General features: G+C 42.8%; 1 protein-coding gene and 2 long non-coding RNA genes across 5 annotated transcripts in view; all 3 read right to left on the minus strand.

Moving 5' to 3' along the window:
• The window catches only part of LOC134195790 (uncharacterized), a 2028-nt gene extending 549 nt beyond the window's left edge, over positions 1-1479 (minus strand). The window contains exons 1-2 of the long non-coding RNA XR_009972427.1: positions 702-1479; positions 1-635 (exon numbers count right to left, since the gene is read on the minus strand). The exon at positions 1-635 is cut by the window's left edge and continues 549 nt beyond it. This is a non-coding gene — a long non-coding RNA (uncharacterized LOC134195790). The remainder of the gene's footprint in view (positions 636-701) is intronic.
• A 2365-nt stretch (positions 1480-3844) lies between these two features.
• LOC134195823 (uncharacterized) lies at positions 3845-4992 on the minus strand. Of its 2 annotated transcripts, XR_009972434.1 has the most exons (3): positions 4822-4992; positions 4637-4740; positions 3845-4578 (listed from the first exon to the last, which is right to left on the minus strand). It is a non-coding gene; the product is annotated as an uncharacterized LOC134195823 (long non-coding RNA). The 2 variants fall into 2 exon arrangements; XR_009972433.1 differs by having other exon boundaries at positions 4637-4992.
• Positions 4993-8166: 3174 nt separating this feature from the next.
• On the minus strand, positions 8167-12119 carry LOC134195826 (uncharacterized). 2 transcript variants are annotated; one of them, XM_062664910.1, is made up of 6 exons: positions 11799-11816; positions 11677-11736; positions 11490-11612; positions 11340-11425; positions 9009-9492; positions 8167-8842 (listed from the first exon to the last, which is right to left on the minus strand). In XM_062664910.1, exons 4-6 carry the CDS (start codon positions 11388-11390, stop codon positions 8520-8522), a joined length of 858 nt encoding a protein of 285 aa, XP_062520894.1. In that variant the 5' UTR covers positions 11391-11425; positions 11490-11612; positions 11677-11736; positions 11799-11816; the 3' UTR covers positions 8167-8519. The 2 variants fall into 2 exon arrangements, with proteins under 2 accessions (XP_062520894.1, XP_062520895.1); XM_062664911.1 differs by having other exon boundaries at positions 9009-9448; positions 11677-12119.
• Between the last annotated feature and the right edge of the window lie 7881 nt (positions 12120-20000).

Genomic DNA, 20000 nt, shown 5'->3' on the forward strand with positions numbered 1-20000 from the left:
CGTGAGAGTGTTGCAGTCCAATGTTGGACACAGTCAACCAATGTGCATGTCCATCATGCAGTACCTGTACAAACTCTTGAGGCTGCACTTGAAATGACAAAGTCAACCCGTAAGCGACATCTTGGAGGCCTGGCATAGCTGGATTGGCTTTCTGCAGTAATAGCTGTGCTGCGTTGATGACATTGTCATTCAGCCAACCCGTTGGTGACTGAATAGTCTTTCTATCCCCATTGTCCAATCCGAGCTCTTGTAACTATTGCTTTGGATTTTGTGGTTGCATGGAAACCTGGCAGTCATCCACATCGATGGGGCTGTTTGGGTTCACATCAATTCTTGCTACCTTCTGCCTTTGTACTTTCACGACATGTGCACAGAGACTTACTTGCTTTCGTCTTCTACTCCTTGATGGCAAATCAGGTGCAGGCACAGATGGCAACACATGAGGAGGTATCGATGGAGACTTAGGTTGCAACACAGGAGGAGGTGATGGTGGAGACACAGGTGGCAGCAAGGATGGAGGGTCACCCATTGCAAGGAGTACTTTCTTATCAGGGAGTGGGGTAATAGAGTCGCATCAGGCACAAACATGGGAGAGGAGATGGTAGAGGATAGTCGTCGACTTCATCTCTATATACCTATAATGCAGATAACAAACTGAAACGGTGAGTACAGTGCAAGTTATATCAAATCAAGCAGGCAACCTCATTCTGGCATTGCTGTGACTGTTTGCTTGGTAGTGAGTTGTCACTTGTTATTCCACCATCAGTTTGATTGCTTTGGTTGTCTTTACTTTCACCACCCATGCACTGTCTGTATTCTTTCAGTAGAGTTCCATGAATGAGTTTTGCCATTACTGTCCCAGACTGGGATTTCAATTGATATCGTCCCTTCGAAGTGATCTTCACTACCTCTAAGGGTCCTCTCCACCGCTCTTCTAGTTTGCCCCCATGCGATGAGAGTGTTCCATAACTTTATTGATGACAAGAGAACCTATACTTTGGGTTCCTTCAACAAGAAGCCAAATATCATCACATGTAATGTGACTGTGATATGAGCATGGTTATGGAAGGAGAGTTAAAAGCAGAGATGCACATATGTACATGCTTGCATAGGAACAACCTGTTGATGTCTTGCGAGATGTATGTGTATGTATTTGTGTGTATGTATGTATGTATCTCAATTGGTTAGAGTGTGCAGTTGGAGATTGGCAACATCCGGGACCTTTAGGTCAGAGTTCAAGTGCGGGAGGGCCACATACATAAGTTCCCTTGGGCAAGAAACCAACATACAATTGCCTCTGTCTCTGGAGTGTCAGTTCTGTCTTCAGCAATATCTACAGCAAGTAAAGCAAGTGTGAAGAACATCATAGTGACTTCTGATAGTGACTTCTGGTACAGTAGTGTTAGATTGCGGTGTTAGATTGCAGAATAGTGATTACAGTATCGAACTGGGCCTTACGGACTCTTGTATGTACGTATGTACAAAAAATGTATGTATGTTTGTATGTAAGTACCAACTACTTGGCCAACAAGGTGTTCTGTGTGATAACATGCTTGCTTGCCCATGGACACGCAACAAGCATACTCCTAACATATTGGTACTATGAGCCAGTGCGTGTTGTAGTGATAATGCTTACTTACTGATGCACTGTTAATGTTTCAAATTACACAGTGGCTGTTATACTTGGCATCGTAGTACTTTTCATGTCTCTCTTGCGCTTTTTAATGTTTGTTCTAGCCCTGTCTTGGTAGTGTTGCCACAGATCGGAGAGTTTGTTGATGATGTCCTCTTGGTCTTGTGGTGATGGCATGATATCAATTTTAGACTCATTCTCAGGTGCTCTGCTGCCTAGCTCATGATCAATTGTCTTCCTAGGGTGGCGATTGTAGAGGAGGGAGAACGGACTGTAGCAAGAGGAATCTTACTTGGATATTCTGTAAGCATAAAGTGCCACCTCAATGTTGAGGTCTCGGTCGGTAGTAGAGGAGCTGAGTTTGATGAGGGACTTGACTAATGTCTGATTTGTTCGTTCATCCAGCCCATTTGTCTGAGGATGGTATGCACTACTGATTCGATGATCCACTACCTGTCTTTTCAAAAAGATAGTTAGAGACTGCGTTTACAAACTCTCTACCCTGGTCAGACATGACAATCTTCGGCCAGCCATGACGACTAAACAGAGAAAACAAGAAGTTAGCCACTCCAACTGCACTTTTCTCTGGTATTGAACCAGCTTCTGGCCACATAGAGAAATATTCAGTGACTGTTATGATGTATTTGTTGCCACGGACAGATTTTAGAAGTGGCCCAACAATATCTATGCCAATCTGGTTCCAGACATCAGTAACTGGAATGGAGTGTTTGCTTGGGCATTCTACAATTAACACCTGGCAAGTGTCGCACGAGTTGAAGTAGAGTTGGGCATCATTTGCCATGCCTTTCCAATATTGATCCTGAGTTATCTACGTGAACAACGAACAAAAAGTTTAATTCATGTAACCTGTCCTAGTGAAGTGTTGTTTTACAAGTAAAGTAACAGTGCATTGCATGGCATCCAGCCTGGTATGGAATAGAGCGATGTTATCATTCCAGTACATGTGACAACGAACTGATATAAATTCATTAAGGACGCCTGGTGACGTTCCTCTAAAATGGTTGTAGATGTGTAAGATTGCTTTGGTTGATCTCAGGCATTAATTACACAATTTTTGGCACTACTCATTACTTTGGTTTGATCTTCCAGGGTGGGATGAATTTCATAGTCATGTTGACATCGAGCCTATAGCCTGTTTGAACTATGGTGGTTGAGACGTATCAAGATGTAATTGCTGAAATGAGCTAGGTTTGGTATTACTGTTTGCTCTATGACTTGTTCATTTGATAAAGCCTTCAGTATTCAGAGTACAGTGTGTGGGCAACGTATTTGGTGTACTATTGTTGACAGTTGTGCAAGTGTATTTTTTCTGACGTAATCCACTGCTGAAAAGTTGCTTGCCGTTATTCACATGTTGTATTTCTATTCAAAAGTACTGTTGTTTCTTTGTCTACCGTTTGAATATCTGTATTGCGTTGAAAATAGATAAATGTTTCTATGGAAGGTCAAGGTCGTGTGTATCTATGAGATGCCAAGGGAACAAAGCAATCTCTGGTAGATGCAACTGGTGCGAGCTACAACGTAAGGCTATAGTCACTAGAAGTGACTCGAACTGTTCTGAAGAAAGTGTTGTAGGTCTTCTGTCCGGAGGTTCACCACACCTGTCTTGACATCATCTTTCTTGTGGTAGTACACCGTCCTCATTGCGGAAAGACATTGCCTGCTGACGAATCCCTCTTCTGTCGTTGATGCTGAAGCCTTGTGGGTTGCCCGCGTTTACCACCTTGCAGGTAATTCAGCAAAGCCTGGCAACGAGCCTCTGAAAGGTCAGGAGCATTGCTCATGACGATAGCCTGCTGTATCGAACACCCATGAAACGGCGTGAAATTGAAAAAGCGCAATCACAATTCTAAACCCCGGATTTGTCACTGATAGTCTACATAGCTATTCGAGCCGGATTTTGGGGACACTCGGGTAAGGTTTAGACAATTGGGGGATAGTCTAAACTATCTGGGATAGTATGTACTATCCGGAGGATGTTCTGTTCCGGACAATAATCTGCACTGTGACATGATTAGTACAAGCTATCCGGGGGATAGTTTATACTATTCGGGTGATAGTCTATACTATCCGGGGGATAGCCTAGACTATTCGGGGATAGTCTATGCTATCCTGGGGATGATCAGTCCGGGGGATAGTTTAGCCTGTGAAACACTTAGTCTTGGGTCTGGTTGAGAAGAATGAGACAAGTTAGAATGAAGTCTTTGATTTTATAGCAAACAAGCTATAGGTATACATGTGCAATGCTAAAACTACGTGTGCTGTTGCAGAGGACTAAAATCAAAGTCATGGCACGTGCTACAAATGCTAAACGTGCCAGCTACTGTTCCATCATGGCAGAGACTACAAACACAACGAAACGGTCAAGGCGTTTACTGCTACTTTAGGAAGACAAGAGCACATGATGGACGTCTGACTGTTCCTGTCTATGGCTGTAGATTGAATTGCGCGACCCGAGAGTAGGCAAAGTAAGTCTTTCCTGCGTTTTTTCCATCGCCATAGCAAGTGCCGAACCTCAGCTGAGCAAACGTGGTACCAGATGGCCACCTAAAGCTGCCGCCGTTAGCGTAATAAGAGGGAACAGTGGTATTACCCATGGCTGGGAGTACAAATCCATTCCATTGAGTCCACTTCTTCGGGTCGTTTTCGTATCTCTTGAAGTAGAGTTTGTGTGTGTTGCCGACCATAAGGGGATTGAATGCCCAATCAAACGCTCGAAAGCCATGAAAGTTGTTAAGATCCTTGTCTGTACTCAGTATCCAGACACTGAATTCGTATGTCATGTGGTTATCAATCTGGAATAGTTCTGTAATGCCCCACGGATAGTAGCAAGCTTTCGACTTATTTGTCTCCTCGGGAAATCCCCTTACACGTGTAGAACACTTATTAGATCGACTCTTTCCTTATTAGTACCTACATAATCTCTGACACAACTTCAGGGATTTGCGTACAATGATAGTCAGCGTGCAAACATGTACTTACGTCGTCTACTTCTTATGTGCATGAAGATGGTGGATGTTTCATGATGCACTCAATCAACTAGTGATTTTGGGTGTAATCAACGAGGTCGAGTCTGCATCGAGAAGCTACGAGTGCAAAACAACAGCAAAACAACACGAGAGCGCAAAAACTGAAATTGAGTGTCCCGTTTCTAGGCAGCTACTCACTTTGGTATCACTGTCACTCTACAAGGTGCACGTAATCTTTGACAATATTTGTCGTTACTCTGCAACAAGGAAAGACTATATTATGTGTCAGACTCTAATGCAGAGACAACGCATAACAATGTTATAGACCGTTTGATCTTGAAGTTCCATTGCGCATGTACAAACCGTTAAAGCCCCGCCTCACGGGCGGAGAATAAAGCAGCCGATTGAAAGACAACTGATGTCACCGCTAGTAATCTTTAGTGTTTCTGTTAGAGCGCGTGTACACCGCAAGTAATTCCGATGCTGACAAAACCGCCTTATAACTGCTCTCAATTTACTGCGTTGTCACTGAACAGATATTAACGAGAATATCGTGCCCTATCTCGCTCACAGACACACAGACAAACACACGCACACACACAGACACAGACACAGACACAGACACAGACGCACACACACACACACACACACACACGCGCGCGCGCACGCACACGCACGCACGCACAAGTAGGGTAGTTGTTCGTTATTGTTGACACTCCCTGTTAATTTGAGTTACAAACGCTGTTTCTTTGGTAATCTGCAACGGAGAAAGAGGCAAACATGTCCGATGTACGCACCAATGTCTAAGCTTTGAAACAATACCTGTACAACTAGAATCGCACAACATCGGCTGCACACTAGCAAACTATACGGGATACCATCTGTAAACAGCCCAAACGAGGGGTGTCCTAATTGTGGACATTTTTCTTCGCCACAGAAAGCGACTGGGTCTGAGTTCTAGCTAGACTAGATACCTGAATGGTTGCCTCACAAGCTGGCATTTTAGGCCGCAATCAAAACTAAGTTCTGTTGTGTATCACCATGATTCACGTGCAAAACTGCTAGCACATACGAGGTTCCTCCCATCACGTCCACAAATTCGAGGTATACAAATAAATATTTTATTGGATCATGACAGTGCCCTGAGGATTAAGCAATTATCGAGTACCTTGGTAAAGCTTTAAGCCTAGTTAAGTTGACTGTAACGTGCTAGAAATGCGCATTATGTTCATTGAGCGAACGTGTATTTCCATTCCAGTAAACACGTGAATATCTTCACTCATACTAGATCTAGTCACTAGGAATCCACTGACAATCTAGCCTTTTTCACTGCTACTACATCTGGCCACAATAGGGCATGAAATGAGAACGAACAGAGTAAGTGGACTGTCAATACCAGCGAAATTAGTAATCCAGTCAGAACTTGACTCTATTCACTGCTACTAGATCTGGCAACAATAAGACACAAAATAAAAACCTACAAACTCACCTAAGATAGATTGAATTCAGTGAAGGTCAAAACTACCTTGTCTGATATCAATAAGCAGCTCAACCAGCAACACAAAAGATGCTAGAACCACAGCTTAAAGTTCAGGCGTTTGTCTAAACATGATTGATCGTCTCCTGCATTGTATCGTAAACAGAACTCTTGGTTTATGCAAATTTGGAAGGCACGACGCAATTTACACCGAGGTGATACACCACAGAACATGGTTTTGATTGTGGCCTAAAATACCATCTTGTGAGGCAACCATACAAACATTTAGTCCAGCGGTTACTCAGGCTCATTCGCTTTCTATAACGGAAAACAAAATGTCCACAATTGAGATACACCCAGCGTCCAGGCTGTTTGCAGACGTTATCCCGTATATTGTGCTAGTGCGCTAGCTGACGTTGTGCAATTCAAGTCGTACAGGTACCGTTACAGAGCCTAGACAATGATGCGTATATCGGACATTTTTCACTGTCTCTTAGTGCGGGCGAGCAGAGAGAACAGCAATTGTAACTCAAATTACCTGGAAGTGTCCACAATTCGGTACACCTGCCCTACGATATACGGCTGGAAAACTCGATCGAGCGAGGTTAGTATCAGTGGCGTCACTGATTAGAAGCCTGAGGAGGAGTGGCCCTAAGGGTTTGACAGTATGCAAGGTCTCATAGATATTAGACCTAACCATGCAGCTACTGCAGCCTCTCTGGCATTTGATGGCCGACCGGTGCGACTGCACAGCAGTCGATACAAAGAGAAGGCAGTGCGAACACACCTGATTTCAATCAAACAACCGACACAAATATATAAATGCAGTATATACTAAGTAGCGATTGCACCAATTTAGCCTGCAAGCCGGATGTGCTAGGTTCCTTTGTAGAGTGTCGAAACCATAGTGCTAACTAATTTGCACGATAAGAATGTGTGCAGTCCAGGCTTTTGGTTTGCAACTTTGCGCACACGTACAGGTAACTTTATAGTTTACCACGAACGGTGCACCTTTGCCCCCTTTGTTTGCCGTTCTCTGCGTTGACGGCGTTAGACCGACCGCACCCGTTTCGGGAATTTGTGCTTACAGGAACCACCCAACTAGCCACGACGTGCCAATGTTTCCTCTGCGAATCTCTACTTTCTATATACTTAAAAGAGACACTGAGTCTCCGAACTGTCCACGAAAAGAATGAGACAAGTTAGAATGTAGTCTTTGATCTTTGATGTGATAGGATACAAGATAACATACATACATTTGTTCATGTCTCGCTGTTGGTCTGCTTAGTTGTTGAAAGGACGAAAGCTGGAGTCGCCCAATGTTAGCGTAGTTTTACCGCTGTCGAGAAAGAGACAGCAGCAACAGCGTAACAACATGCAATGAGGCTGTAAAGCAACGTGTAAAACGTCACACCATCCGTTTCCGATATTAGCAGCCCGACTACAAATGTTGTCTGATTTCTAACCAACATGCATGTTACATGACATACATTCTTGTATTTCCTCAAGCCAGCATTTTAGAATCTCACTGACTTACAATAGGCCTGCCATATTTCCTTTACATGTTTATCACAAAATTTTCTAGGAGCTTGAGAGATTCTCTGACGCTCATAAAATCAAGGTAGTCTACGTGTACGAAGCGAGACCGCGAACCATAATTATAAAACACCCCAAATGTATCGACGCCATGGACTTTTAGGAAAGACCAATTTGACTTCCAAAATTCGTCAAACAAGAGTCAGATGGAACAAATGAATGTTATTACCATTCTAGCTTGAAAACTTTCAGCTCGATGTGCGGAAATGGTGGTATGCAGTGGCTAGAGAGAAATCGGGATCGAGAATTGGATTGGGGTTGTCCTAATAACATTTTCAAAGACAAGTCTTACATCTTTGACATCTGTAAGTCGCGCTTTGAATAGGCAACCGCAGCGCGACCACACCCATTTTTGTAATAGAAAGTTAGCACGTACTGGAACCACCCCACGAATACCTGCTATACAAATCTCTATAGCAACGTTATACATAACTTCTGGTCTGGCAAAGAAAGATGAGACAAGATAGAATTTTAGCCTTCTATTTGATAACGTAAGAGCTATACGTACATGTGCAGTGCTATTTGTGCTGTTGCAAAGAAACTGATAACAGTACCAAGTCATGGCACGTACTCAAATGCTAATCGTGCCAGCTTTTACTGTTCCATCATGACACAGACTACAAACAGAAACAAAACGGTTTACTGATACTCTAGAAAAAGACCGAAGAACATGATGGACGTCTGACTGTTCTTGTCTATAGCTGTAGATCAAAGTCTACGACCTGAGGGTAAGCAAAGTAAGTCTTTCCTGCGTTGTTTCCATCGCCATAGCAAGTACCGAACCTCAGCCGGGCATACTTAGAATTAGGTGGCCATTGCCAGTTTACTCCGTTGCTGTAATAATTGGAATATCGTTAGGATCAGTTGTGGCTGGAACTACAAATCCATTCCATCGTGTCCACGTTTCTGTATAATTTTTGGTTCTTTTGAAGTATGGTTTGTCTAAGCCGTCGACATATAGGATATTAAAGGCCACGTCATAAACTTGAAAGCCAAGGAAGTTATGTAGATCTTTGCCTGTGCTCAGCAACCAGACACTGAATTCATATGTGCTGTTGGGATCAATCGGAAATTGACGTGTAATGCCCCACGCATAGTAACATTCTTGATCTTGTTCTGTGACTTTTACTATACGAGAGTGTTTACCTATGTCAACATTACATAGTATTATCTTTAGTTAGCAAACTCATTGCACGTGCACCATGTTTACATATCATGTTGTGTGTGTGTGTGTGTGTGTGTGTGTGTGTGTGTGTGTGTGTGTGTGTGTGTGTGCGTGTGTGTGTTTGGACTGCAATGCCGGTTGCCTTACCGTTTACAAATGCCATCCCGCTGTACATTGGCATTGCTGACCAGTCTCTAGAATTCGTTGTCTTAAACATTCTCATATTTGGATGACGCGGATCAGGAAACAGAATTGACAATGGCTGTTCAATTTCTCGAACTGTGGGACGCCAAAAACTCGTCACTCCTGCGGGCTTTGTGTCATGTCTGCGTGCTCGATTTGGCACAAAACGTCCAGTACCGTGATAGCAAGATCCAAATCGTAATGCAACATAACTAGCATTAGTTGACCATAGCCAGTCTTTACCATTAGTCACTTGGTTTTGAGGATCAGATTGACCATCATTGTCAGTGTCTGGAATGTCACGAGAAAGAATATATGCTCTCCATTCTTGCCACCAATGAGAATTATCATCAGAGTTTTCGAAGTATAGCCTACTGCAGCTACCCTCTAGTTTGTCTCCGTTGCTGTCATAAACATAAAAGACAAAGTAGTTCCTCATATGTCTTCCCTAAAGCACATGCTTGTAGGGAAGTTATTAGCTTGAAGAGTCTGTTTAGATATATCAGTAATAAAGACAAAAGAAGACAAACAAAGAAAATTTACACACATTTAACACTGAAACAGCACATACAGAATTTCACCTCCGTGGATAACAATAATAGTTAGTTGCTGTCCTACTGCACATCTACACGACGGTACATTCACGTGTATACCAACCCTTCTACTAATCTTCAAACTAACCCTAAATAATATGGATAAAGGTACGTAGAAACAAGTTTAGTGAAAGATTGGATGCCATCCGTCTGCAATGATATCTAGACCATTTGCAGATTGTATACATTTAACTAACATGAAAAGTTCGTTGGACAAGAATGAAGATGTACGCATTGCTGATGAACCACATCTAGATCAGCATCTGCATACACCGTGACTCTCTCTACGTCACCTTTCTTGGACAATAAATCTTGCCTAATTTTGTTTTAGCGCAGACATTGCTCTTTCTAGAAACTCCCGCGTGAACTACAGTATACATAAACAAAGTATGAGGATTTGCATGTTGCTGCGAGAGTCTCCGGCCAGCCCACGTTTTGGTCATAGGTGCGTTTTCTCACTATGTAAGTGTGTACAAGTATGAGCTACATTCCAGACCCTTCCATTTCCGGTACTTAGTACCTCTAGTCTTTCACATTAGCACATAGGCGGGTCTTGCAGCAAATCGACATCTTACAATTGGGCTCCAGCCGATATAGACACTTGCATTGTCTTAAAGTTACCGTTAATTCTTGCAGACACAGATTTCTAACATTTTTTAGAGTGTTTTCTACTATTCTAAAGCCATTCGAAGCCTGTGTGAAGACGACGGCGATCAAGCGCTGATGCAGATCACGCCCACTTCCAATACATGTTGATGTGCACAAGTTTTGCACTCTTTGAAGTTGATTTCCAAACTATCTACAGTAACATAATTTATAACATTTTGGAAAAGAACAAAAACTGTGCGCGTTCTAAAAGATATATTTACCGTGCACGTGCGCCCAAAGAGAAGCTATCTTTCAACTGCCATGCATGCATGGGCTCCAGCCGATGAACGGTTTCAGGACATCTACAGTTTAACTAGCAACTCTTTCACAATATTAAGTTAGGTGCTAGCAAAATTTTCATGGCATTTAAGCTTACGCACTACTCAACGACTGCTGCCAATGTCATTGCATCCTCCTCCTAGCTAACTTGATCAACAACCGACTTCGATTTGAAAACGTATTCTAAATAATGTTATCTATCACTTTCAAACCTACTGCTATAAGGAAGAAGCATTCGATCGAAGAAACAAGTACTTGTGTTACTACATATCTAAAGCGTGCATATGTAGACCGAAGATCAATTGGAAAAACTCTTTTTGCAATTGCATGGGCTCTGCTGTCTACACGCTTTACAGAGAGGAACTCATCTTTTGTTTCTTTTACAAACGTCTTTATTTGTTCATAAACTACTACCGTGGCTGTTTGGAAACGTGCAAAACTCGTGTAATAACACGCATTGAACGTGAGCGTCACTAGCCAGCATCTGCTTTTGACCGTCATTGTCCTCCAAGACAAGATTAAACGGCTTTAGAATATAGTAGAAAACATTTTAAAATGATGTTACAAATCCAACAACTGTGGCGTTGGAAACCATCTACTGACGACAATTTTAAAGTTAAGTATGCAGTGTAATTCGCTTACTTGCTTGCCATCAATTTTCTTAGTATTAGCTAAAGAATGAAACTAATAAACAGCTTGTTAAAATAAGAATTTTGGCAGACTGATATAGGATAGAAGGGTCAACACAAAGAAAAAAAGTATATCCGTTCTTTACCCATGAATGGATGTAAATGGAGAATTCATAGGCCTTCGTTGGATTAATCATGGCGAGCAAAGATATTGAATCACAAACGCAATAGTCTAAAATTAGAAAGTAATGTCTTACAGCCACTATAGTGCATTATAATAAAGACAATTTTTATACCTTGGTCTGCCAATTATTCTCTTTTTGTCTACAGCAGACGACGTTGCTCGACACATAAGCTTCAAATTTTTGCCAATCAGAAGCAAAATCCCGTTCGTGGAAGAGGTTCTCACCGCCAAAAGCCTACTCAAGTACTAAACGATGAATGCAGATGCAAAGACAACGATTAATATAAGAGTTAAAATACCTGACAAAGAAAAACCGTAGCAAAGCAAAGGATATAAACTTCCTCATCGTCGAGCAACAGCTGTGAGTAACAGATGATAAGAAATAAAAAGGTAATATGTGTTCTGGCTTTTGCAGTGCAACCGTGTGCAGCCTCTCTTGTCTCCTCCTCCAACAGCAGCACATTATTGTCAGGCTAGACGACACTCTCTTACCACCGCCTTTATTTAGCTAGTGAGCGGCTCTATATTTGTCAGGTCAGTTAACCGCAAGGAGACGTGTCATCACGTGGCCTACGCAAAGTCTGTGCTCTCGTTTTGTTCTCTTCTTGCATGTCTCGGTATTGTGTATTAGAATTCGCTGCCAGATCACCTTCTACTGCTATCGAGAGACGAAAAGCAAAAACGTGCAAACAAACGCTGCATAACTATAACGCAAGTGAGGAAACGTCACCAAGTTTCCTGAAACTAACAGTGTGATTAGAAATATTGTCCGATTTCAAGAAGCAATTGAGCGTCATGTACATGACTACAAGCTTTCTCGTCTATATGTCTCTAGCATTTTAGCTACAATCTCATATAGCTAGATTGTATGCTTTGTCCTATTCTATTTCTCAAGTTTAGCACGAATTGATCAGATAAGAGTGTCACATAATTTTCGTGAAAGTATCTGGAGCAAACACTTCACCAGACAACAATGTTTCGGTTAATACCAAGAAGTCGATCCGCCTTTCGCACACACCACTCACAGTTACTGTTGTCAACTGACACGCACAGCAGCAGCCGCTGTTTTCACAAAACTAAAATTACTGTTTTCTGAGATAACTAATGCGCAAATTGAGTGTTCCGTTTCTAGGAAGCTGCCACTTTGGAATCACTTTCACTCTACAAGTTGCACGTAATCTTTGAAGTTTCTGTGCGCAGGTACAAACCGCTAAAGCCCCGCCTCGTGGGCGGAGAAGAAAGCAGCCTATTGATAAACAACTGCTGATGTCAGAGCTAATAATTTTTAGTGTTTCTGTTAGAGCGCGTGTACACCGCAAATAATTCCGATGCTGATAAAACCGCCTTAGGACTGCACTCAACTTACTGCGTTGTCATAAAACAGAAATTAACGAGAATGCCGTGTCCTATTTCGCTCACAGACACAGACACAGACACAGACACAGACACAGACAGACACACACACAGACACACACACACAGACAGACAGACAGACAGACAGACAGACAGACAGACAGACAGACAGACACACACACACACACACACACACACACAGACACACACACACACACACACACACACACACACACACACACACACACACACACACACACACACAAGCACACGTAGGGTAAGTGTTTCTAATTGTGGACACTCCCAGGTAGTTTGAGTTACTAACGCTGTTTCTCTGGTAACCTGCAACGGAGAGAGAGGAAAACATTTCCGATGTACGCACCAATGTCTAAGCTTTGGAGCAATATCTGTACGACTGGAATCGCACACAGCGTCTGCTAGCGCAATTAGCCTCGTACCAGACCCTTTCGCGCTGTCGTGCCCGGTTTCCGTATAACAGGACAACGCCGTGTTATACCGGAACCGGGCACGGCGGCGCGAGAGGGTCTGGTACGAGGCTAGTGCACTAGCAAAATATACGGGATAATGTCTGTGAACAGCCCAAACGGGGTGTATCCTAATTGTGAACATTTTTTTCCGATGCAGAAAGTGACTGGGTCCGAGTAATAGCTGGACTAGATACTTGAATGTTTGCCTCACAAGCTGGCATTTTGGGTTGCTTTCAAAACCATGTTCTGTTGTGTATCGCCACAATTCACCTGCAAAACTGCTAGCACCTACATGGTTCCTCCCATCACGTCCACAAATTCGAGGTATACGAATCGAATTTTTAGTGGATAATGAAAGTACCCTAATGTTAGTTAAGCATTTATCGAGTACCTTGATAAAGTTTGAGCCTAGTTACGTTGACTGTAATGTGCTAAAGATGCGCATTATGTGCATGGAGCGAACGTGTATTTCCAGTCCAGTAAACCCTTGAATATCTTCACTCATACTAGATCTAGACATCAGTAATCCACTGACAATGTAGCTGTTTTCACTGCTACTACATCTGGCTACAATACGGTATGAAATGAGAACGAACAAAGTAGGTGGAATTTCAATATTACCGACATTCCATTTGTAATCAATTCAGAATTTTACTGTCTTCACTGCTACTAGATCTGACAACAATAAGACACAAAATGGAAACCTACAAAGTCACCTATGATAGGTGGAAGGTCAAAACTATCTTGTCTGATATCAATAAGCAGCTCCACCAGCAACGCAAAAAGATGCTAGAACTACAGTTTACAGTTCAGACGTTCATCTAAACATTATTGGTCGTTTCCTGCATTGTACCGTAGACAGAACACTTGGTTTCTGCAAAATTTGAAAGTCACGACGCCATTTTACACAGAGGTGATACCACAAAACGTGGTTTTGATTGCGACCCAAAATACAAGATTGTGATGCAACCATTCAAGTATCAAGTCCAGCTGTTACTCAGGCTCAGTCGCTTTCTTTAACGGAGAAAAAAGGTTTACATTAGGAAACACCCCGTGTCCAGGCTGTTTACAGACGCTACCTCGTATATTGCGCTAGTGCGCTGGCTTATGTTGTGCGATTCTAGTCGTACAGGTACCGTTATGAAGCCCAGACATTGGTGCGTATATCGGACATGTTTGCCTGTCTCTTCGTGCAGGCTACCGGAGAAAACAGCTATTATAACTCAAATTACCGGGAAGTGTCCTCAATTAGGTACACCTACCCTACACGTACACACAAACGCAAGCACACACACACACACACACACACACACACACACACACACACACACACGCACATGCCTGTGAGAGTTACCTGCAGGACATCAAATCTCTTTAGCTCACAAAGAAGCAAGACATTCTGTATACACTCGATTGACTTTCAAGAAGGTTTGGAGGTGGAAAAGCCTTAACAGATGGTGTTGCATGTGTACCTACGACCTGTCGTGGATAAATAGGAAGTTGACTAGACGTCAGAGGGTTCGTTCCTTGTGCTCTATCCCTCATGCAGATCAGGCAATGTCGCAATGCATGCAGTATCGCTTACATGTTGCTACAATTGAAATTTTGTAATCTGCCAATATCAGTAGCGAGTTTAGAGTCAAATGACATCACCAGCCCTTAAGACTGCACTACGACAAAAAATATTGCATTGTAAGATATCAAATTTTTTTGACATCTTGTTGAGCAATACCTTATTGTTGTACAGAACATACCTTTTGTTGTACTGCAATATCTTTTGTTGTAGTGCGATAGTGTTGTAATGCTAGTGACCAAGCAGGGCTGATAGTGTCATTTGACTCTACTATTAACACACTCGCTTTACGTCCACTTTCAAAGTTATCGACTGGGCTAATGAATTGTCGATCTTTTGAAAATGGAAATCTTTTATGATGATGCCCTTGTAGGTGTTTTTGGAAGTCAACACAATTTCTTATTTCTTCTGATTTTCTTTAAGTTTTGTACAAGCACATCTGTACGTCTTTTTATTCTGGTAATAACACTCATTTATTTCATGATCAGATTCTTGCTTGACCATTGCTGGAGATTTAATTGATCTCTACTCAAAGTAGAATTGATACATTACTGGGTTTTCAAAGATTATGGTCTGGTCTAGCTGCAGCTGGTCTATGTCTGGATTATTGTAACATCCCAAAAACCCTCTAGCCTAATCGACAACAAATTATGATGAAAGGGAGCACAGTGCTGAACCCTAGGCACCGAAAACTTTACCCCTTTCCAGTTTCGAGTACTTTGGTTGTACAGTAAAATTAGCAATGTGCTTACAAACGCACTGCAAAGCAGGAAAATGCATATGCGTGTGTCCTAGAAGACCCAAGGATTGATTTTATCCTCAACAACGAGGCACAGGTACGTACTTCAATAGCAACAACGAATAGGGTCAACAGCACCAAGCAGTTGCTGTACACGTACTGGCAGGCACCGATAAACTTGTAAACCTGCACAAATTAACAAATAGTGCTCGTTAACTGACACAATTATTCCAACACTTGTCTATACAGACGACTGAGTCGCACTAGACCCAAGGACTTCAACAATTGTTTATACAGGTGGCTGAAAAAGGACATACAGTCGTAGCATCAAACAGTATACAATGTGGGTGCGGCACTTTGTCGCAGGTTTATTATCTCTGTTCACTTACTCTACGTTCGCTATAACCTTGAAGGTACACTCGAAAGTCATGATCAGGAATCAAAATTGGAACGTTCTGCGTGACTCCGCCTAGACTAACGGACAACTCCAACAACCACATGTAGAAATTACACGAGCGATATCATTAAACGCACGCTACACATTCCAAAGTTGTTTACATATAGTTGTTTCCGTCGAGTCGGTCTTACGCTACTTCCGGTAAGACGACTACTATAACCCTCGCTACACCTAGGGTTAACAAGCAGGTCAACTGCTAGAATGCAAACAGGCACAGTAACCTAAGACTGGCCTTGTAATGAACGGAGGTGTAGTTTGACCTGTAATTTTATAGTAGACTGCTTGATTATCTATTAACAGAAAAAATGGAGAATTGCTAGCATCTCTTCAATAGTGGTTTTGTTACACTGCAGTCTAATGCACGGGCGTGGGGGCTGAAGAGGCCAAGGCCTCAATAATCTTCCTGCTTTACAACAGTAATCTCAAATGCAATATAGCACATTTACGTTGCACAAACTTGTAACGTTTGGCTTCTAAACCTCGAAAACTTCTGAAAACGCCTCTGTGCATGAAAAATCCCCACAAAAGGTATATATGTTTGAATATGCTTCTGCAAATGACCTTTTGTTTTGGTTCAGATGTTTTTATTCAGCTTTGTATTTGTAGAGCCATTTCAGAGTAAACAGTAGTTAGAGGCAATACTGTCGTCAGTTCTTATTTCAAGAGTAACAAAAATTACAGCATTATATCGTTTGTCCCTATTGTTGTGGACACCGTTATCATTTGGTACAGTACCAGTGAACGGCTCTCAAGGCAAGGCTAAAGGTGTGTCCGTGTTCCCGTGTCCGTGTGTGTGTGTGTGTGTGTGTGTGTGTGTGTGTGTGTGTGTGTGTGTGTGTGTGTGTGTGTGTGTGTGTGTGTGTGTGTGTGTGTGTGTGTGTGTGTGTGTGTGTGTGTGTGTGTGTGTGTGTGTGTGTGTGTGTGTGTGTGTGTGTGTGTGTGTGTGTGTGTGTGTGTGTGTGTGTGGTGCTGTAGCTCAATTGGTTAGAAAGTGCATTTGGAGAATAAAATGAAAACATCTGGGACAGTGCAGGGTTGCAGGTTCAAGTCACAGCGATGGCGAGCTATGGCATAATTTCCATGAGCAAGAAACATACACACAATTGCTTTTCTCGAATCAGAAGTATAAATGAGTACCCGGTGATTGACTGGGCTGGACATGACCGCTGGCTTGGCATCATGCAAGTAACATCATGCAAGTAACGTCATGCAGCAGACGAGTACTTGTGGGCCATGGTGTCCCGTTCCAGAGCTGGGCCATAATCAGTGCATTTAGATGACTACGGCCAAGCTCCAGGTGTATTGTAGCGCTGACCGAAGCCTCCAATAGCGCATGGAGGCCCTGTCTCTAGAGGTAGGAAAAGCTATCTTCGCAACTGACCTTAAGGTCGACGTCGAATGACGTGGAGGGCTTGACGTTTGTCCGTTTGTGTGTGTGTGTGTGTGTGTGTGTGTGTGTGTGTGTGTGTGTGTGTGTGTGTGTGTGTGTGTGTGTGTGTGTGTGTGTGTGTGTGTGTGTGTGTGTGTGTGTGTGGTGCGATAGGTCATTTGGTTAGAGAGTCTTCTTATGGAGTGATTACATCCGGGACCTTGCAGGTTCAAGAGGTGTATAAGTGAGTACCTGGTCTTTGACTGGGGTAGCAAAGGCCTCCGACTGCGACAAAGTGCATCAACCACTGCAGTCCTGGTAGCACTTCGGGTGCCAACACCACAGTTGGCGTTGCAGTCGGTCCTCCTGCGAGCACCTGGCCAGGCTCCAGAAGATTGCTTAGCACGGCCCATAGTTCCTGTTTAGTGCACAGGAACCCAGCCATCTGGCTGCAAACATTACCGTCTAACGGCAGCTTCTTATCCATTTGTCATTGTGTGTGTGTGTGTTTGTTTGTTTGTTTGTTTGTTTGTTTGTTTGTTTGTGTGTGTGTGTGTGTGTGTGTGTGTGTGTGTGTGTGTGTGTGTGTGTGTGTGTGTGTGTGTGTGTGTGTGTGTGTGTGTGTGTAATGAAAGTCAGCATCAAGAAAACAAAAGTTTTGAGATTTGGTTGCGAGCATGCACGTATTCTTCTGAACGGTTTTGTTCTTGAAATGGTTACAGTACCTACTTAATTGGGATGTATCATGAGCCAAAATGGTGGGTGCAATGCTGAAACTAATGCTCGTGTATGCAAAGCAAGTTTTTTGTTCCAGGAAGAATAGGATATTTACCAACAGACAGTTTTAAATCTCCACCAAGATGAAAGTTTTTGTGCTTTTGTGAGACCAGTTTTGCTATATGGATGTGAGACTTGGTCCGTTACACAAGCAAACCTGCAGCAGTTAAATACATTCTACATGCGGTGCATTCGATCGATTCTTGGTATCACAAGATGGAATAGAATCAAGAATTTAGACAATTTAGAACGAGCGTGTAAAGACCCTATTTCTACGATAATGCAGAGACAACGATTGGTATGGCTGGGCCATCTGCTGCGCATGAGTGACCATCGCCCCAACAACTACTTCGCAGCAGACTTAGTAATGTAACAAGACCAACACATGGGCCTACCCAGAAATGGATAGACGTTGTCACAAGAGACCTCAGGTCATTACGTATCATTCTTCGTAATGCTGATGATCGTGCTGCTGAAAAATCGCTATTACGCTGCGTTGCCAAACCCATAGCGGGTATGGTGGAATCAAGGTCCAAGGTTCAAGGTGTGTGTGTGCGCGCGCGCGCGCTTGTGTGTATGCGTGTGTGAGTGTGTGTCTAATAAAATCACTGAATGTAGATCGCTCCACTCCCTCATGAGCGTTTATAATTGTCTGTTTGTTCTGACCATACTTGGTTGCGGTTTCTCTTAGCTCTCTATTCGTATAGTCTGGATGAACTAGGATTTGTGTCTACAAGCTTTGATATACCCTTACCCCTAGCTTTTGATCAAAGACACAGAGTCAAACAGTTACAGTGACCCGTAGACGTAAGAACTGGGGGCATTGGGTGCACGTGCTACCTCAACTTTTCCAGCTGTCAAGTGACCTGCTAATATACAAGGATGAAAAACGTAAGAACTGACAATATTCACGCAACATGCTACACTAATACTATAGCGCTGATGTTGGTTTCCTACTTTTTGTTGTGTTGCATGCATGTATAGTATACAGGAATAATTGAAAATACATTTAGCCTTATTGTTGTGAATAGCCACGCAATTGTGTCACTCTCAACCAAACCTATGCTCCTAACAACCCGGGCGAGCGAGGTCAGTCTCAGTTGCGTCGCTGCACTATAGTAAGTGTATCTTTTTACTCATTAGACAAGGTCTCATAGATGTTAGACCTCACCTTATTTTAAAGACCCAGCGACGCCACTGCACTGCAGTCTACACAATGAAGATGTTGCGCGCATACATCTGACTTCAACCAAGCATTCATGCAGACACAATGAAAATTCTCGGTTAGGGGCCAAATGTTACTATCTTTTGCAACGTAATTTTGCGTTTGAGAGTAATGCAGTGAATCAGGAAGATGATCGGGCCCGTGGCCTCTTCATGGGGCGCTCACAGCTCCTATTCGCCCGTGCATTAAATTGCAGTATTGAAAAGGTGCAGGAACTTTAGAAACTTGACCAAGAAGCCACCTCTAAACCTACAGGTCACCTTAGATCTCCGTTCTGTACATGCCTTTACTTGTGGCTCTTGATCAAAGATGTAGAGTTAAACAGCTGCAATAATCAAAGGCGTAGAAACCGGGGAGAGAATCGAGGCCTGGGGGCACGTGCTCCCTCAACTTTTCCAGCTGTCAAGCGACTGTTAATATACAAGAATGAAAGACGTAGGAACTGATAACATTGACGTAACATGTACTACACTAATACTATAGTGTTAACTAATTGGTTTCCTGTTTTGCTGTGCTGCATGCATACAGTAAATAGCTAAGACTAATAATACATTTAGATACATTAAGCCTTATTGTTGTGCAGAGTTACGCAAATTGTGCCCGCTCAACCAAAACTATGCTCTTACGCGGCTAGAAAACCCG

The sequence above is a fragment of the Corticium candelabrum genome, chromosome 20 (assembly GCF_963422355.1).
Source record: "Corticium candelabrum chromosome 20, ooCorCand1.1, whole genome shotgun sequence".
Lineage (NCBI taxonomy): Eukaryota > Metazoa > Porifera > Homoscleromorpha > Homosclerophorida > Plakinidae > Corticium > Corticium candelabrum.

What these genes read in the sequence shown, in the direction of transcription:
- LOC134195826 (XM_062664910.1), bottom strand. Translation starts at nt 11,390, where the DNA reads ATGATTAATCCAACGAAGGCCTATGAATTCTCCATTTACATCCATTCA. An exon ending in CCATTTACATCCATTCATGG is followed by an intron (nt 9,493 to 11,339) that starts GTAAAGAACGGA and finishes CATGTGCTTTAG; the next exon opens with GGAAGACATATGAGGAACTA. An exon ending in CGGGATGGCATTTGTAAACG is followed by an intron (nt 8,843 to 9,008) that starts GTAAGGCAACCG and finishes ATGTTGACATAG; the next exon opens with GTAAACACTCTCGTATAGTA.